This window comes from Dermochelys coriacea, chromosome 1 (genome assembly GCF_009764565.3).
Source record: "Dermochelys coriacea isolate rDerCor1 chromosome 1, rDerCor1.pri.v4, whole genome shotgun sequence".
Lineage (NCBI taxonomy): Eukaryota > Metazoa > Chordata > Testudines > Dermochelyidae > Dermochelys > Dermochelys coriacea.
This window is the reverse complement of record NC_050068.2, coordinates 210,004,134-210,030,401: the sequence shown is the minus strand read 5'-3', so window position 1 is coordinate 210,030,401 and position 26,268 is coordinate 210,004,134. Positions and strand designations below refer to the sequence as shown.

The window sequence follows — 26,268 nt, the reverse complement described above, 5'->3', positions numbered from 1 at the left end:
AGATTAACTCACTCCCCAGCCTTAAATAGGATTTACATATGTTGGGACCCCTTTGTTTCCTAGTTTGATGCCATCCCCCTTTCATTGGAAAAATACCAGCAGCTCAGGATGGTATCCTGTACCAGGTGACATGATACATGACCTCGCAGTGTTAAAGCAGCATCCCAGGAAGATTCTCAGGAAGGTGGGATATTACTATCTTCAAAGTCCTATTGTCCTTCCTAATGGTCCATCCAGGCTGATTGCCTATTGTGTGGTGGGCGTTCCCCAGATGCAAGCACTTTTGTAATTGATACATAGTCCATATTCCTAACTTCAGATACAGAATTTTTACAAAAACAAGAAGTTTCAGAGTAGCAGCTGTGTTAGTCTGTATTCGCAAAAAAGAAAAGGAGTACTTGTGGCACCTTAGAGACTAACAAATTTATTTGAGCATAAGCTTTCGTGAGCTACAGCTCACTTCATCAGATGCATTCGGTGGAAAATACAGTGGGGAGATTTTCCACCGAATGCATCTGATGAAGTGAGCTGTAGCTCACAAAAGCTTATGCTCAAATAAATTTTTTAGTCTCTAAGGTGCCACAAGTACTCCTTTTCTTTTTTGCGAAAACCAACAAGGAGTCCGGTGGCACCTTAAAGACTAACAGATTTATTTGGGCATAAGCTTTCATGGGTAAAAAACCATTTCTTCAGATGCAAGAAATGATTCATACATTCAAATAGAATAATCACATCCAGTAAATCATAACCTTTCCAATGACACCTCACATGACCCATCTTGCATAAAACATATCTTAGTTATGCCATATTCATATCATAACAATATGTCTCTGAAGAATATGGGGCATAATGTTACACCCATATTGACTGGTTACATGTCACCTCAGGACAGGATGTACCAAATGACTGGAGGATAGCTAATGTGATGCCAATTTTTAAAAAGGGCACCAGCAATTACAGGCCAATAAGCCTAGGGTGACCAGGTGTCCCATTTTTGTAGGGACAGTCCCATTTTTTAGGACTTTTTCTTATATAGGTGCCTATTATCCACCACCCCCTGTCCAATTTTTTCACCGTTGCTATCTGGTCACCCTAAGGAAGCCTGACTTCAGTATCGGGCAAACTGGTTGAAACTATAGTAAAGAACAGAATGGTAAGACACATAGATGAACATAATTTGTTGGGGAAGAGTGAACATGATTTTTGTAAAGGGAAATCATGCCTCACCAATCTGCCAGAATTCTTTGAGGGGGTCAACAAGCATGTGGACAAGGGGGAATCTAGTGGATATAGTGTACTTAGATTTTCAAAAAGCATTTGACAGGGTCCCTCACCAAATGCTCTTAAGCAAAGTAAGCGGTCATGGAATAAGAAGAAAGTGCTCTCATAGATCAGTAATTGGTTAAAAGGTAGGAAACAAAGGGTAGGAACAAATGGTCAGTTTTCAGACTGGAGAGAGCTAAATAGTGGTGTCCACCAGGGATCTGCACTGGGCCCAGTCCTATTCAGCATATTCATAAATGATTAGGAAAAAAGGGTAAACAGTGAGGTGGCAAATTTGCAGATGATACAAAACTACTCAAGATAGTTAAGTCCAAAACAGACTGTGAAGAGCTACAAAGGGATCTCACAAAACTGGGTGACTTCACAACAAAATGGCAGATGAAATTCAATGTTGATAAATGCAAAGTAATGCACATTGAAAAACATAAACCCAAATATACATATAAAATGATGGGGTTTAAATTAGCTGTTACCACTCAAGAAAGAGATCTTGGAGTCATTGTGGCTAGTTCTCTGAAAACATCCACTCAATGTACAGCGGCAGTCAAAAAAGTGAACAGAATGTTGGGAATCACTAAGAAAGGGATAGATAATAAGACAGAAAATATCATATTGCCTCTATATAAACCATAGTATACCCACATCTTGAATACTGCATGCAGATGTGGCCACATCTCAAAAAATTTATATTGGAATTGGAAAAGTTTAGGAAAAGGGCAACAGAAATTATTAGGGGGATGGAACGGCTTCTCTATGAGAAGAGATTAAAAAGATTGGGACTTTTCAGCTTAGAAAAAAGCCGACTAAGGGGGGGATATGATAGAGGTCTATAAAATCATGACTGGTGTGGAGAAAGTAAATCAGGAAATATTATTTACTCCTTCTCATAACACAAGAACTAGGTGTCACCGAATGAAATTAATAGGCAGCAGATTTAAAACAAACAAAAGGAAGTATTTCTTCACACAACACACAGTCAACCTGTGGAACTCTTTGCCAGAGGATGTTGTGAAGGTAAAAACTATAACAGGGTTCAAAAAAGAACTAGATAAATTCATGGAGGATAGGTCCATCAATGGCTATTAGCCAGGATGGGCAGGAATGGTGTCCCTAGCCTCTGTTTGCCAGAAGCTGGGAATGGACAACAGGGGATGGATCACTTGATGATTAACTGTTTTGTTCATTCCCTCTGGGGCACCTGGCATTGGCCACTGTTGGAAGACAGGATCCTGAGCTAAATGGACCTTTGGTCTGACCCAGTATGGCCGTTCTTATGTTCTTATGACTGAAGATTAGGTCCAGCATGTGACCAACTGCGTGGGTTGAACTTGAGATGCCCTCTGAAAGTCCTAGGGAGCCAAGTGAGGAGATCAGTGACTGGGCTTTTGCAGCTATAGCCTTTTGACATGCATGTTGAAAGATCCCAGTATGGGGTTGCTTGTTACGGCAGGGAACTGGGGCTCACTTCCCGCTTGTCTTATATTCCTAAAATCCCATGCTTCAGGGTTTCAGCTGACCACCTTCAGGAGTGAGGAAGAGATCCCCCCTTCCTCTGAGGGGGATATGATTGCTCTCTATAAATATATCAGAGGGATAAATACAGGAGAGGGAGAAGAATTATTTCAGCTCAGCACCAATGTGGACACAAGAACAAATGGGTATAAACTGGCCACCAGGAAGTTTAGACTTGAAATCAGATGAAGGTTTTTAACCGTCAGAGGAGTGAAGTTTTGGAATAACCTTCCAAGGGAAGCAGTGGGGGCAAAAGATCTATCTGGTTTTAAGATTCTACTCGATAAGTTTATGGAGGAGATGGTATGATGGGATAATGGGATTTTGGTAAGTAATTGATCTTTAAATATTCAGGGTAAATAGGCCAAATCCCCTGAGATGGGATATTAGATGGATGGGATCTGAGTTACTATAGAAAATTCTTTCCTGGGTATCTGGCTGGTGAATCTTGCCCATATGCTCAGGGTTTAGCTGATTGCCATATTTGGGGTCGGGAAGGAATTTTCCTCCAGGGCAGATTGGAGAGGCCCTGGAGGTTTTTCACCTTCCTCTGTAGCATGGGGCATGGTTGACTTGAGGGAGGCTTCTCTGCTCCTTGAAGTCTTTGAACCATGATTTAAGGACTTCAATAGTTCAGACATGGGTGAGGTTTTTCATAGGAGTGGGTGGGTGAGATTCTGTGGCCTGCGCTGTGCAGGAGGTCGGACTAGATGATCAGAATGGTCCCTTCTGACCTTAGTATCTATGAATCTATGAATCTATGAATATACTCTCTCTCTCTCTATTGCCCCCCCCCCAAATTCACTTCCTCTGAAGCATCAGGGAAAGCCACGGCTGGAGAGGGAACATGGGGGCGGGGTGGCGAGGGCTTTGGGGTGGCATTGATCATTCTCTCTCAGATGCTTGGCTGGCTGCTACTTGTGCACATGCTAACTGATTGCCATATGTTGGATCAGGAAGGAATCTTCCCTCAGGTCAGATTGTCAGTGATCTTGAGAGTTTTTCACCTTTTTCTGCAGAGTGTGGGTGCATGTCACTTGCCAGAATTATCTGGATATGTGTCACTTAATCATTTCCCTGCCATTGCACTGGTACACTTCAGTTCCTCCTATTCTCTGCCTGTGACACATAATAATCTAGTTTCCTGTGGGCTGTAAAACTTTTGTCTAATTTGGGTTGTTGGGTTTAGCGTGTGATTGGTGGCCTGGGATATACTGAAGTCAGACTAGATGATCTGCTTGTCCCTTCTGGCCTTGAACTCTGACAAGTCTGGTTTATTCCACTACCATTATTAACAAGGTATCAGTGAGTTCTTTCAGAATATTTTAATCTGTGGTGGTCTGTAAATGAGTATCAAATCTGTCATCTTTGGCTTTGATTTCTATTGAGACGACAGCTTCCAATTGACAGGTTTCAGAGTAGCAGCCATGTTAGTCTGTATTTGCAAAAAGAAAAGGAGTACCTGTGGCACCTTAGAGACTAACAAATTTATTTGAGCCCAGTTGGTTTTTTAAAAAAATATTTCAGATACTTTATAACTTTTTTTATTTTTTGTAATTTGTTCCTGACTTGAAACTATTCATTAAATTAAAACACCAATGTAATAAAGTAGTTTGTTGGTGCTATTTATATCTAAAGCCTGGTCTAAACTATGAGTTTATGTTGGATTTAGCAGCGTTAAATCCAAATTTAACCCTGCACCCGTCCACACAACGAAGCCATTTTTTCGACATAAAGGGCTCTTAAAACCGATGTCTGTACTCCTCCCCAATGAGGGGATTAGCGCTGAAATAGACATCACCATTTCGAATGAGGGTTAGTGGGACGCAATTCAAAGGTATTGGTCTCCGGGAGCTATCCCACAGTGCACCATTTTGACAGCTCTGGACAGCACTCTGAACTCGGATGCACTGGCCAGGTGTAGAGGAAAAGCCCCGGGAACTTTTGAATCTCATTTCCTGTTTGGCCAAGCAAGTTCATCAGCACAGGGGACCATGCAGTCCCAGAATCGAAAAAGAGCTCCAGCATGAACCGAATGGGAGCTACTGGATCTGATTGCTGTATGGGGAGAAGAATCCGTGCTATCAGAACTACGTTCCAAAAGACGAAATGCCAAAACTTTTCAAAAAATCTCAGAGGCCATGAGGAACAGAGGCTACATGAGGAACACAACACAGTGTCGTGTGAAATTTAAGAAGCTCAGACAAGCGTACCAGAAAACCAAAGAATCAAATGGACGCTCTAGGACAGAGCCCCAGACATGCTGCTTCTACACTGAGCTGCATGCAATTCTAGGAGGGGCCACCACCACTACCCCACCCCTGTCCGTGAACTCCGATGATGGGGTATTCTCCGCCACGCCTGAGGATTTTGCAGATGGGGAAGATGAGGAGGAGGAGGATGAGCTTGGGGAGAGCACACAGCATACCATTCTCCCTGACAGCCAGGATCTTTTTATCACCCTGACTGAAATACCCTCCCAACCCAACAAAGCCAGAGAAGGGACCTCTGATGAGTGTACCTTTTAAAATATAATACATGTTATAAAAGCAAGCTTTTTTTAATGATTAAGTAGCCCTGAAGACTTGGGATGCATTCGTGGCCAGTATTGCTACTGGAAAAGTCTGTTAACGTGTCTGGCGATGGAGCGGAAATCCTCCAGGGACATCTCCATGAAACTCTCTTGGAGGTACCCTAAAAACCTTTGCAGAAAGTTTCTGGGGAGAGCAGCCTTATTCCGTCCTCCATGTTAGACACTTTACCACGCTATGCTAGTAGCAAGTAATCTGGTATCATTGCATGACAAAGCCTGGCAGCATATTGTTCTGGTGTTTGCTGGTATTCAAGCAACATCCATTCTTTATCTCTCTGTGTTATCTTCAGGAGAATGATATCGTTCATGGTAACCTGGTTGAAATAGGGGAATTTAATTAAGGAGACATTCAGAGGTGCCCGTTCCTACTGGGCTGTTTGCCTGTGGCTGAAAAGAAATCCTCCCCACCGTTAGCCATGCATGGGGGTCGGGGGGGGGGCATTGGCGCTGAGCCATTCGCATTTGGCTAGCAGGGATCTTCCCTGACACCAGCCAGGTGGTGGGGTGAGGGGTAAAGCAATCATCCCAGAGAATTGGATGGGCGGGGGGCTGTTAGCTTGGTTTCTGCTGCTGCACGTTAACAGGAGAACCGCAGCACTAAATGGCCAACTCAATGTGCTTTGCTTGGTATGGGAGAAGAAGGCGTTGCTGTTATGAAGGTTGCAGAAGCCAAAAGACTATGGCTTACCATGGCCACCTGCAAGCTGAATTCTGTTGACTGGCACTGCATGTGTGATCTCTAACACCAAAGCCACAGAAACTCAATATAAGATGCAAAATGCGACCTTGTACCAAAATCACATGTGCTATGTAATGTGAATAGTGTTGTTCACCATGAAAGAGTATAGCCATTGTTCTGTAAAATGGATCTTTTTAAATACTTCACTCCCTTTTTTTCCTCCAGCAGCTGCAAATGTTTCAAGCCTCCCTCCTCCATCTCAAAGGCTATCTCAGATAAGGTGGCAAAAAAAAACGCACGTGCAATGACATGTTCTCTGAGCTCATGCAGTCGTCTGGCACTGACAGAGCTGTGTGGAGGGACACAACAACAGAGTACAGGACAGCGGCCGATGAATGTGAGGAGAGGTGGTGGCAGGAAGATCAGAGGAGGCCTGAGGCAACGCTGGAGCTACTGCGGGATCAAATGGACATGCTCCGGCGTCTGGTGGAGGTTCATGAACGGCAGCAGGATCACAGACTGCCGCTGCAGCCCCTACTTAACCACCCGCCCTCCTCCCCAAGTTCCATAGCCTCCTCACCCAGACACCCAAGAACGTGGGGCGGGGGGGGAAGGGGAGGCTCCGGGCACCCAACCACTCCACCCCAGTGGACAGCTCAAGCAACAGAAGGCTGTCATTCAAGAAGTTTTAAACTGGCCTTTTCCTTCCCCCCTACCCTCCTCCCACACCCTACCCGGGCTACCTTGTGGGTTACCTCCCCATTTTTATAATCAATTAATAAAGAATGCATGTTTTTGTAATGATAGTGACTTTATTTCCTTTGCAAGCAAGCTGTGATTGAAGGGGGGAGGGTGAGTGGCTTGCAGGGAATTTACAGGCAACCAAGGGGGCGGGTTTTCATCAAGGAGAAACAAACAGAAGTGTCACACAGTACCCTGGCCAGTCATGAAACTGGTTTTCAAAGCTTCTCTGATGTGCACCGCTTCCTGCTGTGCCCTTCTAACCACCCTCGTGTCTGGCTGCGCGTATTCAGAGGCCAGGCGATTTGCCTCAACCTCCCACCCCGCCATAAACGTTTCCCCCTTACTCTCACAGAGATTGTGGAGCACACAGCAAGCAGCAATAACAATGGGAATATTGGTTTCGCTGAGGTCTGAGCGAGTCAGTAAACTACGCCAGAGACCCTTTAAATGTCCAAATGCACACTCTACCACGACTCTGCACTTGCTCAGCCTGTAGTTGAACAGCTCCTTACTACTGTCCAGGGTGCCTGTGTATGGCTTCATGAGCCAGGGCATTAAGGGGTAGGCTGGGTCCCCAAGGATAACTATAGGCATTTCAAAAAGAAAAGGAGTACTTGTGGCACCTTAGAGACTAACAAATTTATTTGAGCATAAGCTTTCGTGAGCTACAGCTCACTTCATCGGATGCATTCAGTGGAAAATACAGTGGGGAGATGTATATACATAGAGAACATGAAACAATGGGTGTTACCATACACACTGTAACGAGAGTGATCACTTAAGGTGAGCTATTACCAGCAGGAGAGTGGGGGGAGGGAGGGGAATCTTTTGTAGTGATAATCAAGGTAGGCCATTTCCAGCAGTTGACAAGAATGTCTGAGGAACAGTGGGGGATGGGGGTGGGGATAAACATGGGGAAATAGTTTTACTTTGTGTAATGACCCATCTACTCCCAGTCTCTATTGTGTATGGTAACACCCATTGTTTCATGTTCTCTATGTATATAAATCTCCCCATCCCTAACAAAAAACTGCTATTCTTTCTGTTCAGAGTTAAGTTATATAAGACTGGTCACCAGCAGACTGGATCCAATGACCACAGAATTCTAGGCTTTCCCAATCACAAAATAATTAAAAATATAGTGGAGTTAATGGAACAGAACATTTTCTTCCTCTTAGCAGTATTTCAAAAGTATTGGATTCTCTTATAGGATTCCTTATAAAGCTCCAATAGTTAAGAGTGTAAGAAAATCACAGGCCACAATTTTGTTGGGGAAACTTCAACTTTTAAAACACACTAGCTTTTTGTAGTTACTGCAAATTTGAGTGATATTGCAGCCCTGTGCACAAAGTTACAGTGCCACTCACTCAAATTTGGGCTTGAAGTTTTGTACCAGTGTGGCTCTGCAATCCAGACAATGGGTTTTGCCTGCCCTTCCACCACAGATCATTCCTTTAGATTTCATGGTTAGTTGCTGCTGTTCTTTTAGGGTCTAAAACGTGTCTTGGGGTACTAACAACCAAAAGTTGTTGTTACCTTTGAGGTACTTTTATAAAATATCACTAAGGATGTAGAGATAAGCATTTTGGTTATGTTAGTGTATTTCATTCCAGTCAGAAGTGACCAGTCTTGCAGTTTTGTCCCAGTATGTGTACACATTCCTTCTGATGCCTTTGTAAATGTAATGTATTTACTATTTCTGACCCTTAGTGAAAGAAATGATTAAAAAACTTGGAATAACAAAAGGAATAATATAATGCCTCATGAGGTTAGGCAGAGTTTCTTTATGACGCGTGTTTAGCCATGCTAAAGTATGAAAACTAACTGGATAAATACAAAACTGAATCACTAAATAAAGATTTGAAACATTTGTCAGAATGTCCCTAAAATCCAGACCAACTCTCTTAACCTTGTACTCTTTTTCCCCATGTTACCTTTAAAATTCTGGGCTACTGTGTATGTGTATTTCATGATTTTTAATTCCTTTTTTATATTTTGCTAAATATGCCAAAAAAGTTATTCATGCAAAATATTTACTAAAGCATTTAAGGCACATTGAATTTTAAGAACATTTTGTTTATATCTACTGCCTGTCAAACACTAAATTAGAGGTTTTTCTCTCCACTGCTGTTTTTCTGTTATTAATTAAATCCAAGTTACTCATTTTAATTAATCTACATTTCATACTTTAAATTTTGAAAGAGTTACATTTTACATGAACAACAAGGGCATAGTTTGTGGAGGATAAAGTAAAAGTGTTGTTAGCTCTTTTTCCCACAAATAGTTTAAACTAGGCCTGCATTTAGTTTTGTACATGGTGTAGCCCATAGGGCTAGCTTGCCTTTGCTATATTCACTGCCTTGCCTTCATTATATTTAGCTGCTTTCATTATATTCAGCTGTAATGCAGGAAACCTACAGGCCTGTATCATGTAAAACATTACTGAAGCATAAATTGCATAAGTGTGGTTAAGTAGGCTGGAACCCTTGGCATAGATTAAGTTACCTTTAGATTTTGGGAACTAAGGGTATGCTATAAAAAACCCACCTCCACAAGGGGAGTAGCCACCAGAACTGGGAGTGTGGCTCCCAGCACTGGTGCACTGTCTATGCTGCCACTTTACAGCGCTGAAACTTGCAGCGCTCAGGAGTGTGTTTTTTCACACCCCGAAGCAAGAAAGTTGCAGTGCTGTTAAATGGCAGCGTAGACAAGACCTAAGAAGAGTTGCTCAATGGTAGGAGTTAGAATGTTCCAGTAAGTGCTACTGCAAGGAACATGGAAGTAATAACTGCAAATCCGCTTAAGCAAGGGGTGATGGGTATGATCATGAGCTGAAATGGTCGTTACACATATTAATATAGTAACCTATAGAAGAAGGACACCTCAACGTTAGTAGGATGAGGAAATACAAATAAGGAAAAGGGGAGAAACCCCTACTGAATATGCATGAGACATAGTGTTGTCAGCATAACATATTATAAAAGTTACATCTGAGCCTGTGGGCAGTAGGAGAGAGAGATGTAGCCCTTGAGAGGTGCCAGAATGATGGCCACTGATAATGAGGAGGAAGGTGATGGTGATGAGGAAGATGATGGCTCACATTTCAGGTTGTCCTGCAAGGGATGGGGGGCCTAGATGGATGTTCAAATGGATGTTCTGTAGTCTGTCTATCTACCTTGATGGGGTGGAGTGTTTGTAACTTTGCTAAATGTATTAATAAATTGTTCGTAAATACGGAAGAGTTCCTATAGTGTGAGTGTTGCAACTGTGCACACTGGGGTTCACAACTATATAGTAATTTTAATAATACTGGGCCTGATCTTGAGACAAGGATCTGCCTACCATCAAAGTGACAACTGGGAATTCTTAAATAATCAATATAATTAATACTAGGGCTGTCGATTAATCGCAGTTAACTCACGCAATTAAATAAAAAAACTAATCATGATTAAAAAAATTAATCGCAATTAATCACGGTTTTAATTGCACTGTTAAACAATAGAATACCAATTGAAAAATATTAAATATTTTTGGATGTTCTTCTATATTTTCAAATATATTGATTTCAATTACAACACAGAATACAAAGTTGATGGTGCTCGCTTTGTATTGTTATTTATTACAAATATTTGCAGTGTAAAAATGGTGAACAAAAGAAATAGTATTTTTCAATTCACCTCATATGAGTACTGTAGTGTAATCTCTTTATCATGTAAGTGCAACTTAGAAATGTAGATTTTATTTTAATTACATAACTGCAATCAAAAACAAAACAATGTAAAACTTTAGAGCCTACAAGTCCACTCGGTCCTACTTCTTGTTCAACCAATCTCTAAGGCATTGCAAGGTATTTACATGCCAGTTATGCTAAACTTTCATATGCCCCTTCATGCTTTGGCTACCATTCCAGAGGACATGCTTCCATCCTGATGACACTCATTAAAAAAATGTGTTAATTAAATTTGTGACTGAACTCCTTGGGGGAGAATTGTAGTCTCCTGCTCTGTTTTACCCACATTCTGCCATATATTTCATGTTATAGCAGTCTTGGATGATGACCCAGCACATTTTCATTTTAAGAACACTTTCACTGCAGATTTGACAAAACACAAAGAAGATACCAATGTGAAATTTCTAAAGATAGCTACATCACTTGACCCAAGGTTTAAAAATTGGAGGTGCCTTCCAAAATTTGAGAGGGACTAGCTGTGGAGCATGCTTTCAAAAGTCTTAAAAGAGCAATAGTCCAGTGCAGAAACTACAGAACCCAAACCACCAAAAAAGAAAGACAACCTTGCTGCTGGTGGCATCTGACTCAGATGATGAAAATGAATATGTGTTGGTCTGCACTGCTTTGGATGGTTATCCACCAGAACCCGTTACCAGCATGGATACATGTCCTCTGGAATGGTGGTTGAAGCATGAAGGGACATATGAATCTTTAATGCATCTGGCACATAAATATCTTGCGTTGCCGGCCACAAGAGTGCCATGTGAATGCCTGTTCTCACTTTCAGGCGATACTGTAAATAAGAAGCTGGCAGCATTATCTCCTGCAAATGTAAAGAAACTTGTTTGTCTGAGCAATTGGCTGAACAAGAACTAGGACAGAGTTGACTTGTAGGCTCTAAAGTTTTACATTGTTTTATTTTTGAATGCAGTTTTTTTTGTACCTAATTCAACACTTGTAAATTCAGCTTTCATGATAAAGAGATTGCACTACAGTACTTGTATTAGGTGAAATGAAAAATACTATTTCTTTTGTTTTTTACAGTGCAAATATTTGTAATAAAATTAAATATAAAGTGAGCACTGTACACTTTGTATTCTATGTGGTAATTGAAATCAGTATATTTGAAAATGTAGAAAATATGCAAAACTATTTAAATAAATGGTATTCTATTATTGTTTAACAATGCAATTAATTGTGATTAATTTTTTAATCACTTGAGAGCCCTAATTAATATATAATCGATAGATCAGCTACAATGGGTGCATTAACTAAGTTTACACATTTAGATTTCCTTTAAATTCATAAATTCCAAGGCTAGAAGGGACCACTGTGACAATCTAGTCTGGCCTCCTATGTAACACAGGCCATAAACACAGGTTTCAGAGTAGCAGCCGTGTTAGTCTGTATTCGCAAAAAGAAAAGGAGTACTTGTGGCACCTTAGAGACTAACAAATTTATTAGAGCATAAGCTTTCGTGAGCTACAGCTCACAATGCATCCGATGAAGTGAGCTGTAGCTCACGAAAGCTTATGCTCTAATAAATTTGTTAGTCTCTAAGGTGCCACAAGTACTCCTTTTCTTTTTACCCCAATGAGAGGTGTTGAAACTGGTGATGAGTCAAGAAATTGCCAACCAGCCTGAACCAACTGCCATAATTAATAGGGGTCGGAGAGTTATTTGTTTTCTGCTTTTCTGGTGTCCACAGAGCACTATACACATAATGATATTTAAAGTACACTCTCTCACTTACTATTGACAATATTACATTTTTTTATTTTGTTTTGTTCCTTTCTTCCCTCCTCTCCCCTCACAAGCCTGACAATGGTAAACTCCACGTATACAAACCACATGACTGTGTGACTATATAATATCAGATGTCTGACTATTCTTGCTCTAGATTTTGCTTGTCAGAGTTTCCAAACATCCTAAGAAGTTATTTGCCATTATAATGCCTGGAGGCTTAACCGAGACCCCACCCGCGACTCCAGAAATCCAAGAGATTGCTGACCAGGTGAGTTGCATCCCATGAAAGATGCAAAACAAAAACTAGTAGCACAAAAGCAAATTCCAGAGAGATTATGGAATGAAGCTAACATTTACTTTAAAATCTAACAAGAAGCATTGTAAATGGAAGCCCTCTTGATTGATTAGAAGCATGTAGTATGTGGCATGGAAAAATTGCTGAAGAAGTGACTGCACTCCAGTCCAGGAAATTCTTCGATTTGTATCTGCCAATGCCAGAAGGGACCATCTAGTCTGACCTCCTGTATAGCATAGGCATAGAACTTTTCATTCTTTTAATCCATTTAAGGTGGCCAAGTTAATTTTGTATTGTTCTAGCTTTTTAATCAAAATGTCATGCGGCACCAAGTATAATGCCATACAGTAATCTATTGCATCAACGGTGTTGCCTTTTATCAACCACATTTACAATTTCATCAAAAAAGATATCAAATCCATTTGAAAGGATCTATTTTCCATACATCCCCATTGATTAGCATTAAGTAAAGTGATTTCCTTTAATTCTTTATTAATCAAGACCTATATCAGCTGCTCCAATTTCTTACCCAAAATCAGTGTCAGACTGGCAGGCCTATAATTACCTGGGTTATCCCATTTATCCTTTTTAAATAGTAGCACATTAGCTTTCTTCCAGTCTTCTGATATTCTGCTTTTCAGTCTTCTGGGAGCTCTAGAGACATTTATGGCTGTGTTGCAGATAGAAATATATGAAAGACAGCAAGCTCTAGTGGTCAGTACAAGCACCTGAAGCTGAGTCTACACTGCCTAATTAACTACCAGTACAGTTCCACTGATAGTTGCAGCGGTAGAAGCACCTGTGTAGACAATAAGTTTCATATTTGTAAGACACATTGAGATTCTTCCTCGAAAGGCACTATAGAACTACAAAATATTACTGCTGTTGTATGTATGCTCACTGTAGAAACGTAACAGATGGTCTGTCCAAAAAATCTTAGAATCCAAGTTTAAATGTGCTCCCAGCATGTGTCAGAAATGAGGCCACAATTCTTAGTTTTCAGTGGACACAAATATGGCGCAAAAGGTGAATCTTCAAGTCAGATTCTGCTTTCATTCACATGGGTCAATTGACGTTCTTAAAATTACTCCCCTGTTAAGTGAGAGCAGAGTGTTGCCTCTGGAGGGCAGATATGTATGATATCTGAACTACTTTCAGGAAAGTGTCATGTACTTGGAATGATTTAAAGCACCAGTTCTCAAGCTGGGAGGCTGCAAGCAGGCTTCAGGGGTCTGCTTAAATAAACCAGAGAGCAGGGTTGGCATTAGACTTGCTGGGGCGCAGGGCAGAAAGCCCAAGCCCTGCCACCCGGGGCTGAAGCCGAAGCCTGAGCAACTTAGCTTTGCAGGGCCCCCTGCAGCTTGGGGTCCCAAGCAATTGGCCTGGTTGCCACCCCCTACTGCTGGCCCTAGCTCTTAATCTACTGGATATGCCCAAAAACAGTTGTGGAGCATGTGGGCTGTGGAATTTTTATAGCATGCTGGGGGGCCCTCAGAAAGAAAGGTTGAGAACCCCTCATTTAAAGTACTCATCTGTTCAGTGATCTTTAAAGAATGTAAATACAATTTTCATTGTTCTTTATTTTCTAAAAGGTGAAACTTTTTTGTCTTGTGCTTAGATCTGTGTGTGCCTTGGAGAAGTAGATTTTGAATAGTATCTGGCATTTGTGAGTCACCTGGGAACTCCATGGTATTTTTTAGCAACAGAGAGCATCTGACTACCTGACTGCTGACTAGAAGACTCGTGGTGGCTCTCACCCCACCCTTCATGCACCTTTTTATGGAAAGGGAAAGTGGCTGCCAGCAGAAAAATGTCATTGTTGATTGGCTTAAATACATGAATTGCCTTTATTGACTAGATGCTTTTAAAGAAATGGTCAAAGTTCCCAGTTAGCTAATGAATGAAGCACAATGGAGTGTGGCTGGTGCCCTGGGACTGGTAGTCATGAGACAGATGTGATTCCTGTGTCAGCCACAGACTTGCTGATACCTTCATTTCTGAGTGATACCTTCATTTCTGCCCTAATCCTAGCTGAGTCCAGAAACAACAACCAACAATACATTTGTTCAGGAATGTATTACTTATTAAATCTCCTTGTCCTACATTAGTTAGGCATGAGCCAAAGGCTTCAAACTGTCCATATGGGGACTAGGCAGCTGGCTGCTTGACCTCCCTTGAAGAGATGGGCCCTTTCAATAAATAACTGATGGGTAAATAGTGCTTGGAGGTTGGGAAGGTCATGAATGGTGGGGGTGGAGGATGACAGTTTATTTGTCTGAGACAAGGACAGCTGGTGCTGAGGGGACACTTAACACTTCCAAAGAAGTGGAAAGCTTGGGCGTAGTTTGGTAAATCTGCTGAGAGCAGCAGAAAGGAAAGGTTCCATGGGAACTGGGAGAATAGTTAGTCAAGAGTGGGTGTATTGGGATTTTGGGAGGAGTGTTGTGATTGCAGCATTTGGGTTGAGAGTGGCGGCATGTGACGCACTGGAACAGCTGCTCCAGAGTTGACACTCAAGCAGAAGATGCTGCATCAGTGTGGAAGAACAAGGCTCGAGGGGCTCCCAATGAGTCGTACAACAGAACTGAACTCTGACCAACTACCTCTACTGCATGAATGGATTAAGATATTAAGATAGTGAGGCCTGAGGACCCCAATCTTTATTTGAACTGTCCCACAAAGGGTAAACTGAGAACTACTCTGAACTGTTTAGTGAGCCTAGGGTATTTGTCCTTTTCTGGCAGCCTTGGTAAATTAGTATTTCCTTTGCGCTGTGTGTCGGAGCTTTTTGGGACCCACTAGCTGTTGCAGTCCATGCTGCCTCACAGCTGAAGTTTCTTGAATGCTTTCCTCTGAGACACCGAATATCTGTATCTGAGAAGGGTTGATGTACCATAGCACTCCAATGACCCCATCAGGTGAGTGTAATCAAAAAAAGTCTTAGGGAAAATTTTAAAAAGTCACTTGATTGTGACAGATATGACACTCACCTGCCATATCCTGGACAAACCATATTGCATTAATTAGTATTATAGGAGTTCACTGAATTAAAAATGGAAACATTTATGTATGATTGAGGGATTGTACATAATTCAATGGGGGAGGGGAACCATAGCCCTCTAGGAACTAAGAACAGTGTGGGGAGGTGAGGCAAATTAATTCAGATTATAACACTACCTGGAGAGGTACTTGTATTTACTGGTTAAAAGGATTTTTAGATAAATAGTTTAAACTGACCTGGGGCCTTTTTTCTGATCCAGCAAATGGACAATCCTTGTGGAAAGGATGGAAAGACTTAACCTACCAGAGTCCTAGGTTAGAGCTTGGATGACCTCTGGTAAATTTTTTAGCGTGTGTACGTTTATATTGTGTTAATGTTTCCTTTGTAATGCTTTTACCTTAAGAATAAATGTGCTTGCTTAGAAAGATCTGTGTAATAACCTGTCACTGCTGGCACTCCATGTTCAGAGCCTGTGGAGAGAAAGCAGCACAGACGCTGGCCTGTTTAGGCAGTCTGGCTTGCTGGAGATATCACCTTGTAGATTAGGAAGCTGTGCAGCCTGAACTCCCTGGTCAGGAGGGAGAGAGACATGGGCCTTTGCCCAAGAGAGGTGATGCCTGAAAAGCTGGGGGCCTCCACTTGGTGGACACAAGGGGGGACTGCAGGTGCAGTTGCCCTGAACTGTGATAGTGGTACTTAGCCTTTGAAGAGGTCATTGATAACGCCTCTGTCAATTCACTGATGAGCCCCAAACTTCCCTTCCTTTCAGATGTATGTTATCATGGGAAACACTCCTTGTTCTACATCTATTTTTGAAGTACTGGCACTGAATAAATTTTAAAAATCCACGGCGTTTAAAGTTGTTCCCCTGCATAAACACATCTATCCAAACCTGCCTTCAGCACAAGGGAGTCTTGCCTTTGCCAGCTGGGTGTTAGCTCCCTAACACAACCAGCCTGTCAACCACTCAGGCACTCTCCTCTGGGCTGTACCAGCCCTGCCTTTGCCCTGCAGATTCAACATAGGTGCACCTCTGAGTCCCTTTGAAGTGTCCCCCTGTGATATCCAGCCCCGGATCCCTGGACACCACAGAAATCCCAGTTCCTCCACTCCAAAAGGAAGAGTGGACCGCAGGTTTACCTTAGATAACAGCTCCTGTGGCACACCCAACGCTTCAGTTTACTTACAGTAAAACAAAAGAAAATGTATTTAAGATTAAATGGAAACAAGTGTGAGTAATGGAAACAGATGGTTCCATATTAACCGCAAACTAGGGCCTACACTTAAGTTACCTTTCCTATCTAATAATGTAGATTCTTAGCCCACAGTTCAGTCTTTTGCTGCATTTGCTAGCCCCAAGGAGCCAGGACCCAATCTTTCATGAAGCACCCCTGCTTCTCAAGGTACATCCTTAGTCAATGTGTACAGAGCGTCTTTCTCCACCCTGGGATATACCAAATCAGTCTCTTGTCTTTATTCAGCAAACAGGGTGATCCACACAATGTCCTATTATTCCTTTTCACATTCAAGTGATTTCGATGCTTAGTTTCTTTGATGGTTTTTCGATTGATTTTTCTGGGTTGGTGCCAAGGCAGGCAATGAGTAATGCAATACATAATTGGCTAGCCCAGGATGGGTGACAACTCCCTCGCGCTTGAATTGTCCATCACCGAGACATATTATTTCCCTAGTCACTCACTTTCCCTCCAAGACCATGGAGGCATAATTTTCAATACAGTTACATTATTCTTTAAATATCACCCGTACACACATCTCACACTGATTATGGGTTTGATAAGTTACAAGTTTTCAACAGAGACCTCACATGCTAATCTTCATGGGTGAATACCATGAAAGCCGTGTTTTAGGTGTAGTGAGTTTGTCAGGCCTAGACAGGAGTCGCTTGTAGAGAAGAGCGAACCTTTTGCCAGTTGGCAGCAATGGGCCTCTGTATCATAGTGACCAAGTATGATGTGATGGCATACTGGAGGTGGAGCCCCCTTTAGGAGGGAGCTGGGCTAGACAGACTCAGAGGTCAGTGGATGGACAGGTGTTTTGGGGGAGATGTTTGCAGAAAGCAGGAGCTTCAGGTGAGAGGTATTTCAGGTAAAGCCAGGCAGCAATCCTTGTTTTCACGGGGGTGTGAAGCCTGGTTGCAAGGAACTGTGGAGCCTAAGGAATAAGGCTGGAAGATCTGAGTTGAGTTGAGTTGAATTGTTAATAAGCAAGGCCCAAAGAAGGGAAATGTTGTGTGCTGCATGTCAGTCTTTGTGCATTCTTTGGGAAGCTGAGAAGAAGAAACTGAGGCAGTAGACATACAATGAGAAGGAGGTTTGCTGACCCCATTACACCACCTAACTCTCTTTCTTTTTTCTACAGGTGAAGCCACAGCTGGAAGAGAGAGTGACAAAGACGTATCCAGTCTTTGTAGCCCTAAAATATAAAACTCAAGTGGTTGCTGGAACAAACTACTTCATTAAGGTCAGTACTCAACGAAATCCCCCACTTCTTCCATCATTGCATAAGTCTTCTAACTGAAGAAGAACATAGGTATAATTTTGAGTGCCTTAAAGCAAGATGTTTAAATAGTGAGCAAACGTTGCAGGAAAAGGTCCCAATATGACTTTTAATCAAGGTAGGGATTACCTCCTGTTGGATGCTATTTCGCAATAAAAATAGAAAAGATAAACAGCTTGTTTTGTGAATCTCATTTAATTTTATCTTAGTATTTATAAAGCATGAGTCACACTCTTTCAGCTAAAAGAACAGGAGGACCTCACGAAAGCTTATGCTCAAATAAATTTTAGTCTCTAAGGTGCCACAAGTCCTCCTGTTCTTTCTGCGGATACAGACTAACACGGCTGCTACTCTGAACTCTTTCAGCTGTATATTGTAAAATTTTAGGATTGCCAAGAGGGCGATCTCCATTGAACTCTCTCCAACTGCTTTCTCAGCTCTCCCTCTTAGAGCTGGCCTTAGCTGTTGTTTGGGCAGGTGGGCAAAACAATGGCTTTTTCAACCTGTCGTCTCCAGGCCCTGAGAGGACACAGAATCCTCTTCGCCATGATCAGCGCAGTAGGCACAGGGCCGGTCTAGGGATTTTGGGGAATGTTACTGAGAGGATTCTGTGGTACACGCCTCAAACTCCTCTGAGCAATTTTAAAAACAGTATGTGTGTTTGTTTGGGAGGGGTAGGTTTCTATGTCCCCTCAACCTTCTGCTGCAGAAGTAGTCCAACCCCTTGTTCCCTTGATCCGCTTACATTTTACAAGGCCCTTTATGAAGGGAAAAGGCTAGAAACTTTTTTTTTAATGGTAGCGGAAATTTCCCCTGTTCCCTAATGTTTCCTCAAAACAGGGGGTCCTGTGGTCAAATGGCTGCCTGGGGCCCAAAGGCCCAGTCTGCTCCGTCTCTCGGAGAAATGGCGGGTCTTTTTAGCTTTGTTGTTGTGAGAAGGCCTTATCAAAGGAGTTGGGTTTTCATTGGGCTCTAAACACTCCTGGCCCAGGTCTCATTCTGATCTCCTGTGGCAATGAGTTCAGTCATTTACGGCCATCTGTTCAGAATGTTCTGCCTCCTGCACCTGAAATTTTCCCAATGGATTGCAAGTGAGAGCAACTGTCTGAGGGACATGGATAGAGAGGTTTTTCTAAGGTAGGTGGGCATTGGAGCCTCTAACTTCTAGATGCTTAGTCACCCACTGGAATTCACAAAGCCTGAATTAGGTGTCAGAGTAGCAGCCGTGTTAGTCTGTATTCGCAAAAAGAAAAGGAGTACTTGTGGCACCTTAGAGACTAACAAATTTATTAGAGCATAAGCTTTCGTGAAGTGAGCTGTAGCTCACGAAAGCTTATGCTCTAGTAAATTTGTTAGTCTCTAAGGTGCCACAAGTACTCCTTTTCTTTTTGTGAATTAGGTGTGTTCAGGCTCCCTACACAATGGATGGGGAAAGTTCGGAGCCTAAGAATGGAATCTACAAAAGCATACACACTGAAAGAGGAGATGCTTAAGCTAGCCAATAGGAAATGCTGAGGAGAGCGGTGTCTGTCCTGAGTGCTTTCCCTCAAAGGAACTTGGGTATCAACTCCAGTCTGGAGTTAGGCACTGTGATGTGATCCCCAGTGTACAACCTGGAACTGGGGTACCACTGGGCTCTCTTAACTCTGTAGCCTGGGCTGTCTCTCGCAATGCTTTGGTACTGACAAGCAGCAAACCCCTCCAGGCACTGTTATCATTCAGCACAACAGCACGTGGAGCCCCACACCCAGCTAAATTGCATGAATGCTCCCTGAGCCACTCACGAATCACACAGAGAAAGGCACCAGCTAATCTACCAAGCCCACAGCCTTGCAGCCCAGAACTATACCATCTTGTCCTGGTCAGAAACCTGATCGGTGTAAATTTATTATCCAGCCTGCCCCTCCCTCAATGTGGAGAGGACACACAACTATCCTTTGTAAACTGAGCTGAGATTTCCCAAGCACTTCAACCAAAACACACTGCTTTAGATAAAATATAAAACAGATTTATTAACTACAGAAAGATAGATTTTTTTAAGTGATTATAAGTGGTAGGCTTAAAAGGTCCAAGTAAATTACCAAAGAAAATAAAAGCTAATCACACAGTCTAAATCATTTTATTAGACTAGGTAGTATTTGGAACAAGCAGTTTTCTCACCCCGCTAGATGTGATGTTCTTAATACACAGGCTTCCCCTTTAAGCCTGGGACCAGTCTTCTCAGTTCAAGGCTTTGTCTTCCCAGTGTTCTTGTTGCTTCCAACATAGGTGTGGGAGGATAAAGGCCAAAGCATGATGCCACTCTCCCCTATTTTATTTCCTCAGTCCATATGCCTGGAAGACACTAGCCCAGCCATATCTGGTGGGCCTAGCTGAATCACAGGGTTGAGCAAACCCCTGTTGTGGTCTTGTGCAACCGAGTCATTAAGTTGAGCAGTCCGCAATGTGTGGTACTTGCGCAACTGTCCTTGAATTGTAAATCCCTTGTATAATATTCCCCTGCTGGTCAATGGCAGGTGGTGATTGTTCAACGCCCACCCGGCTATTGGTACCCTCTTTTGTTATGGTCCTTGGAGAACTAGCATTGGGTGACTTCCAAACTCACAACGTATTTCATTAACAACCATACAGCAAAATCTTATAACCTCAAACGATATACATATTTTAACAGAACAATGGGTTTCAGCAGATCATGACCTTTCATATGATACCCTACATAGCATGCTTTGTATGAACTATATCATAATTATATGACAGAGGTGAATATGGGTGTTCCAGGGTGCTACTTTGAGGTACAGAGTGAAAGAGGCACCTGTCTCTGCTTGGGAGTCACAGGCTAGAAAAGGCAGAAGTGTTCAATAAATAGTTGTGGGAAAAACAGATATAATCTCTACCTATGGTGATAACACTCTTTCTATTCCATTAATATCTCTGGAGGTTGTTAAACAGAAGCTACTTAAGTTAGACATGTTCAGATTAGCAGTATCAGATAATGTGCATTCAAGAGTTTTAAAAGAGCTGGCTGAGGAGTTCACTGGACTGTTAATGTTGATTTTTCAATAAGTCTTAAAGCACTGGGAAAGTTTCAGAAGACTGGAAGAAAGCTTAAGTTCCAATTTTTAAAATGGATAAATGGGATGACCTGGGTAATTATAGACCTGTCAGCCTGATGTTGATCCTAGGATGCATAAACAGCCTCTCTACCCCTACTTGAGATTTGCCTATTTTGTCTCTCTACTTGTCACTGGTGCGACCACTGTTGGAATACTGTGTCAAGTTCTGATGCCCAGAATTCAAGAAGGATGTTGAGAGATTGGAGAGGGTTGAGAGAAGAGTCACAAGAATGATTAAAGGATTAGAAAACGTGCCTCATAGTGAGACTCAGAGCTCAGTCTATTCAGTTTAGCAAAGAGTAAGTTAAGGGTTATCTTCATTACTTTCTGTAAATACCTGCATGGGTAAAAAACATTGTAAAATGAATGGGCTCTTCACTTTAGCACAGAAAGGCATAACATGATCCAATGGCTGAGAGTTGAAGCTAGGAGTATCTTTGAAACAGCAGTACGTTTTTAATGGTGAGAGCAATTAACCATTGGAACAATTTGTCAAGGGTCATGGTGGATTTCTCCAGAACTGAACATTTTTGGATCAAGATGGGATCTTTTGCTAAAAGATCTACTCTAGAACTTATTTTGGGGGAGTTCAATGGCCTGTGTTTTACCGGAGATCAGACCAGATAATCATAATTGTCCCTTCTGGCCTTAGAACCTATGACAAAGCCTTCTCCTGGCATCAGGTGCCTAAGCTGTTTCTTGCAAGACAAAGGGTGGCACAAGTCTGACTTCCCACAAAACAGCCAGAGGGGAAAGGAGGAGCAGGCTGACTTCCTTACAACCTTTATGCCAGTGGTTAGGATACTTGTTTGGGTGATAGGAGACTCTGGTTCAATTCCCCTCCTTTGCCTTCTGGGGAGAAGGGATTTGAAGATGGTCTCCCACATGTCAGGCATGTGCCCTAGTTACTGAACTACAGAGTCACTCGCTTTCTGTTTGGGCCAGTGCATATTTAATTAGTTACACAGGGGAACAGCTTCAGTGGGAGACTCAGAGAGCGCCCCTGCCTCAGCTTATCCTATAGCCCAGTGGTTAGAACATTCCTCCAACAAGTAGAAGACCCATGACCAATTCCCTTTGTCTCCTCTTGCAGAAGAGGGAATTGAATGGGGTCTCACACGGTCCAGGTGACACCACTGGGCTAAAGGCCATAAGGAAGGTTGTTCTCCTCCATGTTTTGTGGCGCCAGGTGTACTCTGAGCACACCTACTGGATCAGGCCCTGCAGGTAAGCAGGGCAGGACAAAGCCTAGTATGAGAATCCCTCTGGGGGTTAGATGTGAGTTAGGTGTCTAGGCACCTGCTTGAGACACTAGTGCACATGCCCAGTGGCAGAAATTTAGGCAACTAGGGGACTTTTACAACAAAAATGTAGGTGCTGAGGGCATATAGGCACCTCCAGAGTTACGTGGCAGCTGAGTGGGGATTGTGGGGATTTTGTGAATACCAGTGGTGCTTAAATGTTGGGTGGTTCTATAAAAGAGAGACTGTAAAAAACAGGATTTTTGTACAACAGGAGACAACTTGCAGGGGATGGGATTTGAATTTGTTTCTTACCTCCCAGCTGAGTGCCTAAGCAGCAGGCTATGGAGTCAATCTCTTTGTTTCTGGCCCACTGATTATTTATACCCAGTGGAACAGCTTCAATAAGCGAAACAGAGAAACCTCCTCTTGAATACCTCATAGCCTACTGCTTAGAGCACTCTGTTGAGAGGCAGGAAACCCCAAATCAACTCCCTTCTGCACATCACATGAGGATGATATTGAACCCAGGTCTTCCATACCCCACCTGAATACCCCCAACCACGTGGACTAAAAGTTATAAGGTGGGACACCACCATCTCCTCCTCTGGCCATTTTGTAAATCTCTCTCCCCCAAAAAATCAAAAATAATCGATTTGGAAATATTGAAACAGTTTTTGTCAGCATTTCCAAAAAAATATTTTTTGATTTGAGAGACAGTCAAAATTCACAAAAATTCACAAATAGTTTTGGTAGATTTGAAACTGCATTTTTTTTTTGGTGAATAAAATATTTGTCTGAAAAATCTTCACCCAGCCCCTGTGAGGGTGTTGGCTTACTTCACCCCAGCATTCAGCTTTCTTTGCCCCCTCCTCCAGTGTCTTTGCCTACAGCTCTGGCCTTCCGAGGGTAAAAAGGATTAACTCTTTCACTGCCAGTCTAGGCATGGGATCTGAGTGAAGTCAATGAGACTTAGCCTTAGGAAAAACTGATTGTTAAACCCAAAAGTTTTCAGTCAGATTTTTTGTAGAGCAAACTCTCATTTACTTCCCTCAGATACCCAAGGTTATGTGCAAAGGCAGAAGATGAAGGGGTTGAGTGGGAAGGATAACTTTGGGGTATGAAGAATATGACCTAAATTCTGGCCAGGCATAAATAGCTGCAACTCCTGGAGAAACCAATGGAAGTGACACCTTCTTATGGCAGGGTTGAATTTGGCCTTGTGGGGTCAGGGATAACATTTCTATTTCTGGTTTCAGAATAGCAGCCGTGTTAGTCTGTATTCGCAAAAAGAAAAGGAGTACTTGTGGCACCTTAGAGACTAACAAATTTATTTGAGCATAAGCTTTCGTGAGCTTCAGCTCACTTCATCGGATGCATTTGGTGAAAAATGCATCCGATGAAGTGAGCTGTAGCTCACGAAAGCTTATGCTCAAATTCGTTAGTCTCTAAGGTGCCACAAGTACTCCTTTTCTTATTTCTATTTCTGCTGGTCATCAGGAACACCCTAATTTGGACACACAAGCCTGTTTCTGCTCACACATATATGAAATGGGATAGTCTCTACAGACCAGGTTTAGGGAACTGAATGATACCGTGTGTGATTTAATTTTTATTTTGTAGCTATTCAAAGGTTCAGCACTTCATCTCCCCAAAACATCCCTTCATGAGAATCTGCTTAGTCCATGGCTGTCTCATTCTCCTTGTCTTTCAGGTCTCCATCAGCAACAGCACCGATGAGTGTGTACACTTGAGGGTGTTCCAAAGCCTTCCTTATGTGAACCAGGGGCCCAGTCTTACCAGCTATCAGAGTGGTAAAACCAAAAATGATCCACTGAGCGATTTTGAATGAGATGCTTGGGATAGGCTCTTTGTTGCTCTTTCTGCAAACTCCGAGCTCATAGCGCCAGTGCCAATACATGAAGGAAATTAAATTTATCTGATTTTGAAAACTAAGTTTGTGTTTCCATGTTGCATGTAACAGAAGGTCTGTCTTGATTCCAGTGGTAAATAACTGCGGCTAACTTACAAAAGGCCTCCAAGGAAATGTGCTGGATCTACCCAAATAGCAACGGTTCAGCACTGCATCTCCCCCAAAAATGCTTCCATTAGAATCTGCTTAGTCCATGAGCTTGACTGTCCCCTTTCTCCAGGTTTGCTGCTTTCTGCTAATGATGCTACTAATGTAGAGACCTAGAAGAATTCTTCAGCCAACTCCACCTCAAGTAAATCTTTCACAACAAAGACACCACCCAAAACTACCACCACATCCCGACTGACAGTCACAAGAAAAAAAGTCATCTGATTGGACACCCCACAGTGAAGAAAAGCACACAGTGGGTCATTATATCAATTGCTTCAGGAAAAAAAATCAACTGTGAAATCCTCAGACATCCATTACATCAGGGGTGGCCAAATTTACTGACTCTCCAAGCCGCATACAACAATCTTCAGCCCCACAGGAGGCGCCTGCCAGGGCCCAGTGTTTCAGCCCCGCTCCTCCTGAAGCCCTGAGACCCCTCCATCTCCCTGCTGCAAGGTCCCAAGGTTCCTGCCCCCTGCCCCCACTCTGGAGATGGAGGTGGAGAATGGAGGGTGGGGGTGTGCGGGGCTCTGTGAGCTGCACTTTAACAGTAAAAGAGCCACATGTGCCTCACAAGCCAGTTTCGCCACCCCTGCATTACATCCACTGCAGTCTCTGTACCACCCAGGGGATAGTCCCTGAAATCCAACCATCAGATAATGATCAAAACCGTAGACAAAGGGGGCACTATTGTAGTCCCTAATCATAACTGTGTCAACAAGATCAACAGACAAATCTCTGACACCACCTACTAGAAAGAATTAAAAAAACACCCCACGCACTAATTCACACAGGAACGTAGAGAAACTATCAAATCTTTTCCGAAATAACTCTTTTAATCAAATAATGTGGGGGTGCAGGGACACACAGGGACAGGGGCAGATGTGCCTGACTGAATGGGAGAGGCTCGGGGTCAGTCAGGGTCTGCATGGGGGAAGGCTCCCCACTCCCCCAGAAAAAAGAAACTATTCCATACTTCTCCCACCCGCACCTAAAAGCAGTCCAGGTTCAATCCCAGGCTCCTTCCCTCTCTCTCAGCTCGTCCATTACCCCTGACTCCCCCAAGCCTTTGCACTGCTTCTGAGGGGTGTGGGAAATACGTTTCTGTAGTTTAAATGACGTACTTAAAGTTCTATATTAATATACTTAGTAAGGATTCTATTTGTCAAAAAAAAATTCCTGAATCTTTTTAGTTGTCTGTATTGTTATAGACATACTTGCTGACAGACACTGGCATGATTATATTGTGATATTTTGATAACTAATATATGCAGAATTCTAAAATACTGTGTGCAGAATTTTTAATTTTCTGGCACAGAATACTCCCAGGTATGTAATAGTCAAAGCCATCATATCACCTCTCAGCGAACACTTTTCAAAAAGTGATCACTCCATATCTGATCTTTCAAAACTCATTCTCAAAGGAAACCTGCACAACACCTTCAGATGATGAGCCTGGGAACTTACATTTATAATGCTGCTAGAAGCTAAAGACCATGGATTTAATAGGGACATTAATTTCATGGCTTGTTACAACAATTTGGAACAGCACCTGCCTGCTAACTCTTAATAGCCTACTTCAAACTCCTTTTACATAACCATCTAACCTTTATTGCCCACATCATTTCAAGTGGCCTCCTAAGACATGCATTACCTTTATGCTTAATAATAACAGTCCCAACTTGTATTTAGATTAGACACCCTGATTTGTTTTCTTTCCCTTGACTCAT

General features: G+C 42.5%; 1 protein-coding gene across 1 annotated transcript; it reads left to right on the top strand.

Moving 5' to 3' along the window:
- Window positions 1-12,413: 12,413 nt before the first annotated feature.
- Window positions 12,414-24,411, top strand: LOC119862057 (cystatin-A-like). Its single transcript, XM_038417970.2, has 3 exons — window positions 12,414-12,556; window positions 17,964-18,065; window positions 24,170-24,411. The coding sequence occupies exons 1-3, from the start codon at window positions 12,494-12,496 to the stop codon at window positions 24,305-24,307; spliced, it is 303 nt and encodes a 100-aa protein (XP_038273898.2). The 5' UTR covers window positions 12,414-12,493; the 3' UTR covers window positions 24,308-24,411.
- Window positions 24,412-26,268: the final 1,857 nt, after the last annotated feature.